Here is a 17,867-nt window from a genome sequence, read left to right as displayed (position 1 = left end):
AACAAAGTTAGAACAGGTGGACGGTTTCAAGTATTTAGGATGCATATTCTCACAGGATGGCAACATAATGAAAGAACTGGAAGTGAGGTGCAGCAAAGCTAATGCAGTGAGCGCTCAGCTACGATCTACTCTCTTCTGCAAGAAGGAAGTCAATACCAAGACTAAGTTATCTGTGCACTGTTCAATCTTTCGACCAACTTTGTTGTATGGGAGCGAAAGCTGGGTGGATTCAGGTTACCTTATCAACAAGGTTGAGGTTACGGATATGAAAGTAGCTAGGATGATTGAAGGTACTAGTAGATGGGAACAATGGCAGGAGGGTGTCCACAATGAGGAAATCAAAGAAAAACTGGGAATGAACTCTATAGATCCAACAGTCAGGGCGAACAGGCTTAGATGGTGGGGTCATGTTACACGCATGGGAGAAGCAAGGTTACTCAAGAGACTCATGGGTTCAGCAGTAGAGGGTAGGAGGAGTCGGGGCAGACCAAGGAGAAGGTACCTGGATTCGGTCAAGAATGATTTTGAAGTAATAGGTTTAACATCAGAAGAGGCACCAATGTTAGCACTGAATAGGGGATCATGGAGGAATTTTATAAGGGGGCTATGCTCCAGACTGAACACTGAAAGGCATAATCTGTCTTAAATGATGATGATGATGATGATGATGATGATTCAGAAAACTAATTAAAGGAGTGTCAAATTGATCCCTTCTACCATTCGAGGTTTATCAAATGAAATGTTGAAGAAAATAAATATTTTGTAAATTCTAACACATCATCATAAATAAGAGAAAAAACTGTAAAAGGTCATAATTTCACAAATTAGAACTGACACTGAAGAAAAAAGTATTACGAGGGTCATTATATAGTAAGAAGACATTTCACTATCAATCTGAGCCTTAGATAGGTTCTTTTTTCACCTCAAGAGTTTCTTTCAGGAGATAGTACAACAAGACATGTTTATTAGAATAATTTAAAAATCTATTTCATCTCTTCTTTGTCTAGGATAGTAAAATACTTCAAAAGAAAGTCGACAGTTGAGTGTTGACAAGAAAGATTTATTTACTTGCAGGGTAAATATTGCGTAATTTAAATGGTGAGAAAACATTTTCTTTCTAATGACCTTGGATCAATTATTTCTGATGGATAAAACAAAACAATTTTCCATTTTCATCCAATGAAAAATTTCATGTAATATTTCTTTATTCCGTTTTGCATTACAACGTTTTACTCATTAGGTCTGCAATATTTCACTAGCGTAATCACTTAAGATATGGGCTGCAGCAGTATTCTATTTCAGGTTTGTAAAATTTGCTAACCTCAAAAAGCAAGTGTTTCTCACCTCTAAATGTGAAAAAGGGCTCTAAAAATGTGTTGTACGCTAATGTTCACATTAATTGGTAGTTTACACTCAGTATGTGTGTGATTATTACTGTACTTACTTAAGGAGGGGAAGTGACAGTGGTACAGAAAGTATTCTTTGCCACATATCCTAAGCTAGCTTGCAGTGTGTACACTTAAATGTAAATATTAATTTAGTCATTTATTGCCTTCTTATTTCACTGTCAGTGCTCCTAGTAAGTGAAAATTTTCCTGTAGTGCTGTGCACACACATGAAGTCTCTAATTTTATTTTCTCTTCGTTCAACTTGTCATATTCTAGCTCTCCCTCGACCTATCTATCTTTTCCTCTCACTCTTTTTGCAATAATTAGTCATTCATTAGCATCCATATCTCATTCTCTCTTTCCCACTGAATCTTGGCTATTTGTTCATAACACTTCATTGTAATGTGTGACTCCTGATTTAGGGTTAAGAATATTTCTACCTTGCCTTTAGTGAACCTACATTCATTCTTTAATCCAGTTGTTTATCTGTATCCTTTAAAAAAAAAAATAGTTTTGAAAGCCATGAGACTGTAAATATGTACATGTACCTACATAACTTCTAAGCACGCATCTCACACAATACTTCTTTTTTTCATTCCATATGTATGATACATGTCAAGGCAATAAAAGGCAACACACATTACAGTGTAATTAAAAGTATACAGATAAAATAGCAGCAGCACAAAAACTGTACAACAAATATGCACATCCAAAAAGAGCACACAACAAGTGAAGATAAATAATTTGTAAGCACTTACTTTCATACAAATGAGGTATAGATGACTGGTTTTGAAACTGGAAGAAACTTCTCTCCAGCATATATTCCGGATTAATTTCTTCCACACGCAAGAGATTGAGTACCATATTATAAGTAAGATGGAAAGCTGAGTTTATGGGATCTGGCAGGCCTTGCACAATGTCACGGCCTACAGCTGGGCTCACTTTTTCATCAATCATAAGGATTACAATTCCTTTTTCATCCAAACCACGTCGACCTGCTCTTCCAGACATCTGAATATATTCTCCTGATGTAAGCTATAAATATAAATGCAATGTCTAGAAATTGTATCAAGAAAGAAACTGCATTTATCACTACTATTAAAGCATGCAACACTACTGAAGGACCTGGATAAAATAAAATTAACATTCACTTAATTTGGTGTAGAGTCACTCCTGGCATCCCAGACAACACGTATCCTGGGCGTCAAAGCATGTATTCAGAATGAGATTTTCACTCTGCAGCAGAGTGTGTGCTGATATGAAACTTCTGTAAAGTTTGGAAGGTAGGAGACGAGGCACTGGCAGAAGTAAAGCTGTGAGGACGCGGCATGAGTCGTGTTTGGGTAGCTCAGTTGGTAGAGCACTTGCCCACGAAAGGCAAAGGTACTGAGTTCGAGTCTCGGTCCGGAACACAGTTTTAATCTGCCAGGAAGTTTCATGCTAACACCTAATTACTGGCGAAAAAATTTTTGATTTTTAAGGTCTCTTCGTGTGTTGCCAACACTTAGATATACATCTTTTAATCACACCATTTAAGGTTCAAATATGTCATTCCTTGCCCGCGAAAGGCAAAGGTCCCGAGTTCGAGTCTCAGTCTGGCACACACAGTTTTAATCTGCCAGGAAGTTTCTTTTCAAAGCATGTATTGTTACTCCTGAAGGCAGTCACTGGGATTTTATGCAATTTCACTCGGATTTTATGCAATTACTCTCATGTAAATTGTTTCAACAGTTAGATTCTGGAGGAGAGTAATATACCTTAAATGATTATCTGCTACAGATTACAACAGCTTGACAATGTTCAAATTCAGTAACTGTGGAGTCTAGAATAGGGGTATTATCATGGTGCAGTTTACACACCATGAACAATGCTTCATCTAATGAATGAACATGATGATATCAGTTAGCTTCACATAGCTTACTAGTTCAGGCCACAAGAAATGAGGGTATGACCATCCATATCAGGAATGGGTTGTAGACCTCCCCTGTGATTCTCCAGATGTCAATCAATACTGCAGTAGGCAAAAGAGTAAAAGTACACTGTCACACCACACTGCACATTTGCACTGGAAGTACTTAACATTTTGTGCTCCTAGCACAGACATCAGTATTTTTCTACCACAGCTATTGAGTACATGCTATGCCAATCAATCATTTAATGAATTTTGGTTTTAACAGTGCAACACTACACATGAATAAGTACATTTAAACCGAACTTTAGGGGCATTTATTCGTGATTTTTTCTTTTATGCTCCTGTTTCTTCAAGTGACTGTGCAAATTTCAATAGTAATTTCCCTGTGATGGTGTAACCACAGACTGATAACAAACACCATATTCATATTTCTGTTTATGAATTTCCGAAACTTAATTTCAGTTAAAGGTATAAACGTATAGAACACTATCTTAACTGGACAAGAAATGAGAAAGGAACTTCAACTTCATTGTGAATTATGCCAGTTCTCACCACAAATGAGGTAGAAAATTAAGTTAGTATGAATCCAAATCAAGTTTCTTTTGTAGGACAATCCAATGCTTTGACTGAGTCTCAGTACTAAGTTTTTCATCAAGAGACAAGGTAGATAGAAAATACAAGGAAAAAACCTACTCTCAATAAACTACGACCTACACGATGTATTTCAACAGAACTTTTGATCAGTTAAAAAAAAAATTATTTATATAATCAAGAAGCTATAAACTTTAGTAAAAGACAGTAATTTTTTGATAATCAAATATTTTTACTTCATGAACTATGATAATGTCAACACTTCCTACATTTTCCACACTGATGTGCAAATCATCCTCTTTGGTAATTTATATACTTTGTTTTAAAATTCTCATGTTTAGTTCTCTAGAACAGTCATTGATATCATTCACTTCAAGAACTATTTTTCACTAAGGAAACTCCTCCATCATATGACAAACTATTTTCTTTCAAGAATGATCCCTCCTCTTTAAAGCTCTCCCCACAACACACTCCCTACACCAATTCTGTAACAGAGATAAATTTTTGCTAACAGTTCTTACCAACATTTACTCATGTTTATAGCTTCTACTATTTAATTTGCTTACTTAAAATATATATGATATAATTACATAACGAAAATCCTTTCCATCAAATTTTCGAGGGCCAGTAAATAACACCGTTCTGGCAGGCATATTAAGACCCATTGCAAAAGTTTCAGTAGCAAACAAAGCTTTTATTAAACCTTCAGCAAATAGAATTTCTATAGTTTCCTTCAAAATTGGCAATAATCCTGGAAAAAAGTAAAAAAATTTTAGATCACCTAAACACTGTAACATCTCTAAAAACAAACTCCAACCACAGATTTCCCAACAAACCTCCATGGTGAATACCAATCCCTCTTCGAAGAAGTGGTAGAACATTTTCCACCTGAGGAAGCTGACGATCCTCTTTGGATAAAACGTCCATTGCATTATTGAATACTTCATCCACTAACTTCTTTTCTTCAGCTGTAAGATACAGAAAAAAAGTTGTTTCCCACTATTAGTTTACAAACATTTGGTAATGATTCCCACCATTAAATTAAGGATGCAGTTGCACTGCAGAATTCTGTACAAAATGAGACCACTTGATTATTCGTGACAGCTACTGGGAGTGAACTTCTGAGTTATTCACTTTATCTGTGATATCACATCAGACTTACAAACAATGAACTACACACAATATCCAAGGAGAAAAATCTCTCCAATTAAAAGTCAAGTGAAGATAGAGGAATAACATGCAGACACATTCTAAAAAATGGCTGGTGGAACCTTGTTCATCCATCTCATTTTTTCTGTCAGAAACAAAGAAATGGTTGATGGAACTGAAATTAAACAGGAATTTCCAGATTTGGAATATTGTTCTTGCATCTCAACCAGTCTCTCTTACATATTTTATTGGCTTCTTCCATTTATTACCTGTTGACCATGATATGAAACTATTTTTGTTTTTGTTTGTTGAAGTTCGTATCTGTTTCATTTATGCAATTTTATTTTCATCTGGTGTTTATTTACATCTGATTTGTAAACTGCCCTTTCTGTCCTCAATTTTCAGATTTTAGCCACTCATTTTCCTCTTATACTGCCTATTACAACTTGGTTAACATGTGGGCCTGTAGGAATTTCCTAATTAATCTATTAGTTCTAAATGTTTCCTTTCTTTTGCCAGATGAAAGAACTCCGGCTTCTGAATGTTAAGATATATCTTGTGTCAATTTCTGTGCCTGCTTCAGAACGATATGTAGACTGCTAATGCCAAAATATTGAAGTAATCACACCTTGGAATGGTTTACTTCTGCTGAAAGGACACTATAAGCAAAACAAAAAGAGAAAAGTGAACAACACAGGAACAAACAGAATGTGATAGGCAAACCAGACTTTGGCATCATGAGATCCAAGAAGTTTTGAAAAAGTGTAGCTAGAAATGGTAAAGAAAGTAACTGACAAGCACAGGATTTAAAAAGTATAGAAAAGAGAAAAGAACACAAACTGGACAAAAACGTAAGTTTCAAAATGTAAAAACAAAAATAAAAAAGGAAAAAAACAAATAAATGAATAATGTTTATGTTGAAAGTGGGAGATGGGTGGTAGGAAGACGCCATGTACTTCAGAAGTGCTGGGGATGGAATAAAAATTACACTAGTGGTACTGCAGGAGTAGAAGTTACGGCTATCATTTCACTGAGCAAGCTACTCATGGGGTACTGTGTGTGACACCCATATATTCTGTCTTTATTCATTCCTACAGACAAAATTGCCTTTGTCATATCAAAATAAGCTCTAATTATTACATCTCATCTGTTGTATATCATGAGTTGTTTCACAAGTGCACTTTTTTGTTGCTTTTCATAGCAATCAACATTTCCCCATCAGTTAAGATTGCATGAGAAATCCTCTTGTTGCTACTGTGGACGCATTTCGTGCAAAAAGTATGTTAACAGTCAAAGTGCAAGCACTGCTATTAGATGAAGGGTTTGATATGTAAAGAATTATGGAAGTGTGCAACAATGAAATGGATGTTAACAACAGGGAAGGTGACACAGTATCCAGACAATTTGACTGTGAACCTTAGCTGTGAGAACAGGTTTAAATTATACAGGAAGTTTAGTCTCACTGCAGGTCCAAACAGTGAAAACGTTATCAGCATACTGAAACCAAAGGATGAGGATTGATGAAACAACACATTATTTTCATACCGTTTCTAAGAATGCTTCTGCATTCACAGAACTATAGTACTATATTTTGTTCCTCCAAACCAGTTTGTCATTATGGAAATCAAAGGAGATCTGATTTAGACTGGACAAATGTGGACTCAAACCTGCTTGCTCCCACATATATATGACACTCCCCCTCCCCCTCCCACCACACACCCAAGACCAGTCTATTACAATACAGGAACTCACACTCTACATTTTCACATGGACACATTCAATTCTATTAGATACAATTTGTAGAAGTGTATTTATTGTACCTTGCTATAGAATAATCCCAACATTCATTCTAACCTTTTCTCCTTAATTATAGTACAATCACCCGTGGCAAGACTTCCATGTTGTCTCCAAGCTGTATAGAACCCTTTCCCAAGCAGTTAATGCCATCCATCATTCTCATACTATGTTCTCCTGTGTGCACAGATCAAGTGCATTAGATGCAAGTATTGCCCAGTTTGAATGCAAAATTATATATTTGGACTGGTGTGCCATTTCTTTTCCATCACATTATTTTGAAAAGCTATTCATGGTGTGAATACTTCTGTGTGTTAAAACTGTACTGTTCCCTAAGTGAAAATGAATGCAGATTCATCCTTTTAAACACCCAGCGCAAAATGTGCACTCGTATTTTCATTTTTCTAAGTACTGTACCACTGAGAAAAAACTTTCTTTATTTAAGAGGTTGCAAACAATTTTAAGTTAGTAACTATGATAATATCAACTAATTTATGTCTTAAAACAATACAATCAACCCTTTATCAAAGGTATTTTCAAAACTTAGAGTTTGTCAGAGTCACAATTAACAGAGAGCAACAGACATTAACTTGAACTGCTAAGGAGCATTACAATAAATAAGGTAGAGACGTCTTGTGAAATACTAAGACAACTTTCAGGGTTTGTTGCAATTATTCCTAGCAACTCATCTACAAAATTAAATCAAGTGAAAAGTTATGTAGTTGGTGAGTTTGTTGTGGGCTGAAATTTGCAAGAAATGTTTAACTAGCAAGAAAAATAAAGTGAAATAAGAATCATGATGTATTATTAGACTACTGTGTATAACATAATTCTCAAAATATTCCTTTGCACCATATGATGATAATGGCAGAAAGACTCAATGATTACACAAAAGTGTTACCAGTATTGAAATCCAATCTTGCCATCTGCATAGCATAAAGCTCACAGTCCTTTTTGCTGAAGCTGAAAATAATGACTGGTGCAAATTGTCTCTCCATGATCATTTTTACAATTTTATAGATGTTCGTTTCGCCTTTCATTCCACCCCGTCGACCCCTCTGGTCACCTTTAGCCGCATCTCCAGCATTCTGCAGAACTGCCATTGCTTTGTTGAAATTATCCTCCTTGAACTGGCCCTAAAACAAAACAATTTTGCTGGTGAAGAATTACAAGTACAGTTTCTCAAAAAGTTCTACTATTCAATTTTCTACTTACTGCTTCATCCACAACCATGTGAATTCCATCGCCACCAACAGGAAAAATATAGTGCTGTAAAGGCACCGGCCTGTAATCGGTATAGACAACATGGCACGGCTGACGATGTAAATGTGCTACCCATTCAGCAAACTGACGAGCATTTGGGATGGTTGCCGAAAGAAAAACGTAATGTACATTGTCCGGCAACAAAATAAGTGTTTCTTCCCAAACAACACCACGTTCTTTGTCACGCATGTAATGGATTTCATCAAAAACAACCCAGCCTACTTCACGCATTACTTCTGACCCACGATACAGCATATTCCTGAGGATCTAGAAATTGAAAATTTTGAAATAGAGATTACATTACAAAATTAAAAACAGAGAAAGGTTATGAAATACAGGCAAAATACTACATCTGAGTACAGTTTAGTTTAAACTGTTTCATATTTCTACCACAAAAGATACCAGATAATTTCATTGCATAACATCACCTCCGTGTGTCACAACAAACAGATTTCAGTGTCACCATTTCACTCACCCAATACAAAGTAAGGAAAGACAACATCCAGGAAACAGTACCTAACTCCGCACTATTATAACACTAACATTTCTGTAGAATTTTGTGTGTTGAATGTGCATTGAAATGCATGATCACTAGACAAAAACTGCAGCAATAATTAAGATTGTGTATAAAATGCAATGGACATATTCAACTGAGAGAAAAAAATGAGATTTTGAATGACAACAAGAATGGATAAAACTGGAAACGTTATTCATAAACCAGAGAATAATTCTGACTTACCAGTTGACTGGCCAAGAAAAACAAAATCATCCTCCATGCTAATGCACACACATTTATTTCTGAACCACAAAAAAGATGACAAGCATGACATAGTTGCCAAAAGAAAGGCAGGAAGATAAAAGAGTTCTGAAACTAGTATTCACTGAACAACAAACACTTGAAATACATAAAGCTGCCTGCACAGATTGTGTGCCCTCTAACACTAACTCTGCCACAATGATCATAGCGATGTAAACAAACAATTACTATTTTGAGGTACAGTCAGTTGCCACTAACCTGGTTTCAGATGGATTGAATAATTTTTATATTTATCCAACACATCTACACCCTGGACGGTGTACTAAGTTTACATCAAAATCACAATCATCCAAAGAGTTCAACAGCAATTCACCTGGCACTATAAGACTAAGAACACCAAAATCTACATATCTGAAGTTGTTACATACCTCTGTTGTCATAATGAGGCAACTAGCCGATGGATTGATGGTAACATCTCCAGTGACGAGCCCAACATCTTTAAATTCTTCATAGAACTCTCTGTACTTCTGATTACTCAAAGCTTTTATAGGAGTTGTGTAAATCACTCTCTGCTTATCACGAAGTGACATGGCAATACTGTACCTGTCAAAAGAACATTTACCTTTAATATAATTTAGGAATTAAAGTTTGAGCATGTACTTTTTTAAGCCAACTGGAAATGAAGCAGATAGGTACTAACATCAACATGTAACATGAATTAACAAGACAAGCACAATCAAACAGTTAAGAAAATAATCTCAATCCAAAGAGCCTAGTACATGTGTACACATTTATATAAATTCAAAATAAAAATTTCTGTCATATCTAAAACATTGTTACTAATTATTAGCTCATTTGGTATTGATGAAGAAAGAAGGGCTAGAAGGATGGGACAGAACCAAATCAAGTTAGTAACTGAACAGTTTTACAACTCAATTTTTGTCAACAAGCAAGTTTAAATGTGACATACTGAAAGAAGCACACCAGAATACCAAGATAATTAAAAAGCAACATATTTTCTGATCACAGAAAGTGTGATGTCCCAGCTGACATATGGTTAATAGAACTTTACTGTCTCTGACTAATTGGTATGAAAACAAGCAGATTTATTGAAATATGCCCTTTTGTTCTCTCTTCTTCTAGATGGTATTTTCCACACATACCTTCCATTGCTGACTGTAGAGAAACATCTCACTTCTGATCTCAATTTTCAGCACCTGAAATGCTTCAATTCTTTTCCAGTTTTCCCACAGTCCATGATTCACTTCTAAACAGTGCTGTGTTCCAGACAAACTTTCTCACAAATTTCTTTCTAAAATTAAGGCCTATGTTTCGTAACGGTAGAATTCTTTACATGAGGAATGCTTTTTATTACATAGTCCTCAATCGTGATATTACATTCATCAGTAATCTCATCGTCTCTTTTGCCTTTGTTTCGTTTATTCTCAATCCATATTTGGGACCAAGCACACTTTTCATCCCACATAACAGTTCTTGTGCTTCTCTCTCACCTTCAGAGATGATAGCAATGTCATCAGCAAATCTAATCTCTGATATCCTTTCACCTTTAGTTTTAATCTCAATTCTGAATTTTTCTTTCTCTTCCTTTATTGGTTCTTCTACATACAGGTTAAACAGTGGAATGACTTAAACCTAAAAATCTGAAAATTGATCTCTTTGTCTTCCATTCTTGTTGTTCCCTCTTGGTTCTTGCGCGTATTTTATATCACGCATCTTTCCCTACAGCATACAACTTTTTTCTAGGTATCAAATGTTGTCCAATGCTTTTTCTAAATCAACAAATGCTTTGAAGGGGGGTCTTGATTTTTCTAACATCTTGTCTCCAGTCCCTTATATTCTACACATTAACTTCAATAATTGTGCAGTTGCCACTTCCTCAACTATTTTAAAAACCCCACAGGAATGTTGAGAGCTAACTATTTTTCTATGTCCTCTTGTTACATATTGTGCAAGGTGTTTTTAGATATGTTCCATTTATTTATTTACTTTAAATAATGCTGCACGCAATAGTACATTCTGCCCTGTCAATTGTTTCTTGTTTAAGTATTTAAAGGTGAATAATTTACACTGAAGTGTATTCCTTTAAAGACAACAAAATAGTTACTTATCCTTACAACAAGAATTTATCAAGAGATTGTGGGCCCAGAAACACACAAGTAGAAAATTCGATATATAACTATTCGTCAGCTATTATAAAGGAGCACACAAACAGGTCACTGATGCATTGTATATTAGCAAGTAATAGGAAGTAGCGTTAGGCAGCAAGTTAGTTGCAAGGAATTAAAGTCATTGAATTTTGTTGATAATCAGCCAAAGTGCAGTCAGAAAAGTCCATTACATGTTCTAAGTTCACATATAGTAAATTTGTCTGTTATCGATGGATTCTATTAAGTCACAATTGGAACTTTTTTGGAGTGTCATTATGGAAATCTCAACTACGTCTCTTGGTGATTTAAACTATACATAACATTAAAGTCGAAAAAGTTTTACTCAGTAGCAACTGGGCAGCAAGTTAAACTGATAGGAGGAGAACTGTACTAAATGTAAAGTCTTGGGTTGAGAAAGATTATGGGGCACAAATTTTTATAGGTTTGAATGTCAGCAGCAATATAGCCAAGAAAAAAGCAAATTGTAAGTCTGCTAGTCAAATCTTTAAAAAATTATAAATGCTATAAAACCAGATTCAATGATCGAAGGTTTGCAGAGAAATTTCTTTAGTTAAGCGAGTATTACATGACGATTCGCCACAAACGGTACTGGTCTAGTGCGTCAGCCATCTAGCAGTAGAACGAATGAAACTACGAAAATTAGCAGACACATTATCTGTGTGCCAGAATAGAGAGTAGCTCTAAACTGCCATCAATCCGTGCATGCGCACTAGGCAGCGATAACTCATGCATGTGCAGAAGGGGCTACCGCAGTGTTTTCTGCTTGTTATTTGCTTACTGCTTGGTGGATATTAGCTCATTTCAGATTTTCGTGTTGGGGTTTTTTTGCGGTCTTTTTCTTCTTTTTTTTCCCAGTAAGTAGGTTTTCATAGATGCAGAGTAAAAACTTTTTTTGCCAGCAGACTTTCTTTTATATCAGCTGTTTGTGAAAGCATTATTTCTATTGATTATTCCGTATTCTAAAAATGAAATGGAGCAAAGAGGCGTTAAGTGTTTTAATTCAGGCATACAGTGAGGAAGGGTGCATGTGTTACTCGCTGCATCATAATACGATATGTCGGCAATTGTTTCTTTCTGAGTAATAAGCCTATAATGCCACACGATGATTTTCGATTTGTATCATAATGCCTTAGCTTACGAAAGTTCATTTTTGTTTTGATTGCATCTCTTGTTTATTTCAGCATGCCAGAAAAGAGAAACTGACAGTGATAGGCAACAAAGTCTGTGCAGTTTCGCTCAGTTTGATAGGCGAGGACTGAAAAACTCTGAGTAGCACTTATAAACCGTATGTTCAAAACTTGAAAAAATATCACAAGCATACCTTTTAAGTATTGCTGCAAACTGCAGTACATACATCCACAACAACTTTTGAAATGGTGGGCTGTGCTATTTTGTGGCTAAAAGCCAAGACTTGTAAAAGATTCCCCATTCACCAGGAAACGTAATGTTACAACCAGCCTACAACATAACAGGGTGTTTACCAGTATTTTATCAGTGATCTAGGCTGGTATGATCACAAAATGTATAAACATATGATTTAATTCTTACTTTCGAGAAGGTGAGATAGCCTCCCTCATGACTGTGTCACACTTTCTGATTCCATTTTCTATCACAGACAGCAGCTTCTCAAAACAGGTCATGTCCATCCTAACGAAGTTCCAAAATTCTTGTGGATCTTCGGGCCTCAGTTCTTTCATTAATAGTGAATATATTCCCCTGCCTGTGTCCTTTCTTTTCAGTCAGGGTTGAACTCAACAACATCTGACTTTTCGTTTTCGTCACCGTTCTGCCCTAATCCGAAGATTTACAGTCACTGCCAGGGCAATAGTTCCAAAAATGAGTGGGTCCTCCATGTGCAATATGCTGTATAAATGTAAATTTCGCTGTACACATACCTGTGTAACCAAGTGTCACAATATAAAACCGTTGAGTCTCTAATTCAGAACAGTACTAACCTACATAATAGAGAAACAATTACTTAATTAATAATGGTAAAAAATAATTTCTTATTAAATAGCAACCTTGAGTGCATAGAAATAATCTGAACATACGATGTTCCAGTATATCATACAGTCCCCCTTGAGTTGCCGGCGGTAGAACGAATGACTTTACAAGACATCAGACAGTTCTATTTTCTTTTCGTGCGTATCATCTGCTGCTGCGCATGCGCACTAGGTACATTCTACGTGGATGGTGTAATAGGTCGGCAGTGAACTAGTCTGTATTTACAGGTGTGCACGTTAGGGGTGCTGGTGCATAGGTGTAAGGTTTAGGCGCATCGTGTAATACGGGATTTACAAATATGATACTAGTAAGTCAGCTGTGCAGAACTGTATGCATATTCAAGAATATGCGGAAGATTTAGTGGCAGAAGGTAAAGCTGTGAAACAGGTGGATTATGTCATGAATTCTCAAAATGTTAGCACCAAAACTTAACCAGTTCTGTACCGCATGGGGTAATGTAGCAGCATCCAACAAAACTCTCAACACATTATTTGAAAGTCTTTGTCTGTGAAAAGATAGAACAGTCAAATATGTCCCGAAATGCTTTCAACTCAAAACAAAATAAATATCTTTTCAAAGCAAGTCAGCAGGAAAAGTCTACAGTTAAATGTTTCAAATGTGGCAAAAACAGGCATGTAAATAAACAGTGCAGGTATATATCATGTGGTAATTATTCAGCATATTGTAAACACAATTATTCATGCAACAACTGCAAACAGGAGAGTCACTTCGACAGGAAATGTCCAAATGCAACATTAGGCAGAAATGCACAAGTGAAAAACAGACAGCAAAGAATCAAAAGGTTTCAAAAGAAAAGCATATGTCACTGTTGAATTTCCTGTAGCCAACATAAATGACATAAATCTGCAGTCTTACAGAAAAAACACTTGCTACCAAGATCGTGGAGCCACGCAACACATGACATTTAGAAGGACTGGGTAATAATTTATGCAAAACTAAATCAATGTATGAAAGTGCTGATTGGTGGTGCTGCTGAATTACAATTTTCTATCAATTCAGCAGGCAGTTTCTCCACTCACAGACACCATAAATGTGCTACTTCTACTCTCCCTCTTACTGTTTAAGAATGGAATTTCTTTTGCACTCTTTATCTTAACACCTTTGTTTTTAATTCCTCTGAAAGTTTTTTGTTTTTTCTATACAATGAAGGTGCCTTTCAAACCATCTACTTCGTTTTTGATTTCTTCATATTTTTTTCTGCACCCATTTGTAATGCCCCCTGGTGGAGAAAATTTTCAGCTGCGCAGTGACATATATGTGGAGCAGCCTTCAGATGTGATACTAATAATTTTCAACAATGTTTAAAAATTTCTCCCTCAGCTTTCATTTTATGTAAATGTGCACTTATGTTTTTGAGCTTTTCCCTTGCATTCCACAGTTGGTAACTGTTTGCATGATGAATGATGGAAAATGAACATGATGAATGAAAAGTCAGACGATTAGACAAGATGGTGGAACCAATAAGAAAATGATGTTCGATAAACGTTTTCCTGATGTGGAGTATACGAAATAACATGGCAGGGAAATGGAATAGATAGTGCAGACTGCTGATTCATACAACAGAACAATCTTTAAAATTTAAAATGGGGTTTTTGAAAACACCCTACAAAATTTTTGAAACAATTATTGGGCTACACTACAGATCAGCTGTCACTACAGCCAGTTTTTCTTCGGTCACATTTGCTGACTTCAACCGCCTCACAACAAAATGTAACATGTCAACCTCACTTCTACCTCGGGCTGTGCTACAGATCAGTCTGTCACCATTAGCAGTTATTTTCCGCTCACATTCATACGCTTTGCCAACTCACAACCAAACTATAACATCGGAGCCATCGGAGTACAAAATGATATCTGAAGAAAATGTTTCATATTACAAAAAACATACAAGAAATACATATGAAAACCAGTAACCAACTTTATAATCCATAATAGCCAGATCTTCTCCCATGAGCCATGGACCTTGTTGGTGGTGGGGAGACTTGTGTGCCTCAGTGATACAGATAGCCATACCGTAGGTGCAACCGCAATGGAGAGGTATCTGCTGAGATGCCAGACAAATGTATGGTTCCTGAAGAGTGGCAGCAGCCGTTTCAGTAGGTGCAGGGGCAACAGTCTGGATGATTGACTGATCTGGCCTTGTAACATTAACCAAAACGGCCTTGCTGTGCTGGTACTGCCAATGACTGAAAGCAACGGGAAACTACAGCCTTAATTCCTTCCGAGGACACGCAGTTTTACTGTACAGTTAAATGATGATCGCGTCCTCTTGAGTAAAATATTTCGGAGGAAAAATAGCCCCCATTCAGATCTCCTACTAAGGAGGACATCATTATCAGCAGAAACAAAACTGGCGTTCTATGGATCAGAGCGTAGAATGTCAGATACCATAATCGGGCAGGTAGGTTAGAAAATTTAAAAAGGGAAATGGATACATTAATATGGTGGGAATTAGTGAAGTTCGGTGGCAGGAGGAGCAAGACTTCGGTCAGGTGAATACAGTGTTATAAATACAAAATCATATTAGGGTAGAGCAAGATTAGGTTTAATAATGAATTAAAAAAAATAGGAGTGCAGGTAAGCTACTACAAACGGCATAGTGAACATATTATTGTAGCCAAGATAGACATGAAGCCCATGCCTACCACAGTAGTACAAGTTTATATGCCAAATAGCTCTGCAGATGACGAAGAGATAGAAGAAATGTATGATACGATAAAAGAAATTATTCAGATAGTGACGGGAGACAAAAATTTAGTAGTCATGGGGGGATTGGAATTCGATAGTATGAAAAGGAAGAAAAGAAAAGGTAGTAGGCGAATATGAAATGGCGGCATGGTATGAAAGAAGAAGCCATCTATTGGAATTTTGCAAAGGGCATTACTTAATCATAGGTAACACTTGGTTTGCGAATCACGAAAGAAGAGGCCTGGAGACACTGGAAGGTTTCAGGTAGATTATGTAATGGTAAGACAGAGATCCAGGAACCAGGTTTTAAACTGCAAGACATTTCCAGGGGCAGATGTGGACTACGGCCATGATTGATTGATTGATTATGAACTTTAGATTAAAACTAATGAAACTGCAAAAAGGGGGGAATTTAAGGAGATGGGATCTGGATACACTAACGGAACCAGAGGTTGTAGAGAGTTTCAGAGAGAGCATTAGGGAATGTCTGACAAGAATGAGGGAAAGAAATACAGTAGAAGAAGAACAGGGAGCTTTGAAAGATGAAATAGTGAAGGCAGCATAGGATTGAGCATGTAAAAAGACGAGGGCTACTAGAAATCCTTGGGTAATAGAAGAGATATTGAATTTAACTGCCAAAAACAGAAAATATAAAGATGCAGTAAATGAAGCACGCACAAAGGAACACAAAAGCCTCAAAAATGAGATCGACAGGAAGTGCAAAATGGCTAAACAGGAATGGCTAGAGGACAAATGTAAAGATGTAGAGACATATATCACTAGGGGTAAGTTAGATACTGCCTACAGAAAATTAAAGAGACCTTTGGAGGAAAGAGAACCACTTGCATGAATATCAAGAGCTCAGATGAGAAACCAGTTCTAAGCAAATAAGGGAAGGCAGAAAGGTGGATGGAGTATATAGAGAGTCTATACAACGGCGATATACTTGAGGGCAATATTACGGAAATGGAAGAAGATGAAATGGGAAAAAAATGGCTCTGAGCACTATGGGACTTCTGAGGTCATCAGTCCCCTAGAACTTAGAACTACTTAAACCTAACTAACCTAAGGACATCACACACATCCATGCCCGGGGCAGGATTCGAACCTGCGACCGTAGCGGTCGCGCAGTTCCAGACTGTAGCGCCTAGAACCGCTTGGCCACTTGGGACGGCAGATGAAATGGGAGATATGATCTATTTGAAGAGTTTGACAGAGCACTGAAAGATCTAAGTCGAAACAAGGCCCTAGGAGTAGACAACATTCCATTAGAACTACTGATAGCCTTGGGAGAGCCATCCCTGACAAAACTCTACCATCTGGTGAGCAACATGTATGAGACAGGCGAAATTCCCTCAAACTTCAAGAAGAATATAGTAATTCCAATCCCAAGGAAAGCAGGTGTTGACAGATGTGAAAATTACTGATCTGGCCTTGTAACACTAACCAAAACGGCCTTGCTGTGCTGGTACTGTGAACGGCTGAAAGCAAGGGGAAACTACAGCTGTAATTTTTCCCGAGGGCATGCAGCTTTAACCATACAGGTTAAATGATGATGGCGTCCTCTTGGGTAAAATATTCCAGAGGTAAAATAGTCCCTCATTCGGATCTCTGGGCGGGGACTACTCAGGAGGACGCCGTTATCAGGAGAAAGAAAACTGGTGTTCTACGGATCGGAGCGTGGAATGTTAGATCCCTTAATCGGGCAGGTAGGTTAGAAAATTTGAAAAGGGAAATGTATAGGTTAAAGTAAGATATAGTGAGAATTAGCAAAGTCCGGTGGCAGGAGGAACAAGACATTTGGTCAGGTGAATACAGGGTTATAAATACAAAATCAAATAGGGGTAATGCAGGAGTAGGTTTAATAATGAATAAAAAAACAGGAGTGCGGGGAAGCTACTACAAACGGCATAGTGAACACATTATTGTGGCCAAGATAGACACGAAGCCCATGCCCACTACAGTAGTATAAGTTTATATGCCAACTAGCTCCGCAGATGATGAAGAAACTGATGAAATGCATGATGAGATAAAAGAAATTATTCAGGTAGTGAAGGGAGACAAAAATTTAATAGTCATGGGTGACTAGAATTCGAGAGTAGGAAAAGGGA

The 17,867-nt window shown here is 36.9% G+C and overlaps 1 protein-coding gene across 1 annotated transcript in view; it reads right to left on the bottom strand.

Annotated features, from left to right (window-relative positions):
• Positions 1–17,867, bottom strand: part of LOC124794747 (exosome RNA helicase MTR4) — a 99,680-nt gene that overhangs the window by 48,731 nt on the left and 33,082 nt on the right. Inside the window, exons 4-9 of the mRNA XM_047258355.1 lie at positions 9,283–9,457; positions 8,050–8,364; positions 7,736–7,970; positions 4,728–4,859; positions 4,482–4,642; positions 2,147–2,423 (exon numbers count right to left, since the gene is read on the bottom strand). Of these exons, the coding sequence (XP_047114311.1) occupies positions 2,147–2,423; positions 4,482–4,642; positions 4,728–4,859; positions 7,736–7,970; positions 8,050–8,364; positions 9,283–9,457 (1,295 nt within the window). The remainder of the gene's footprint in view (positions 1–2,146; positions 2,424–4,481; positions 4,643–4,727; positions 4,860–7,735; positions 7,971–8,049; positions 8,365–9,282; positions 9,458–17,867) is intronic.

This window comes from Schistocerca piceifrons, chromosome 4 (assembly GCF_021461385.2).
Source record: "Schistocerca piceifrons isolate TAMUIC-IGC-003096 chromosome 4, iqSchPice1.1, whole genome shotgun sequence".
NCBI lineage: Eukaryota > Metazoa > Arthropoda > Insecta > Orthoptera > Acrididae > Schistocerca > Schistocerca piceifrons.
Note: the sequence above shows the minus strand (reverse complement) of the source record. Positions and strands in the feature narration are given on the sequence as shown.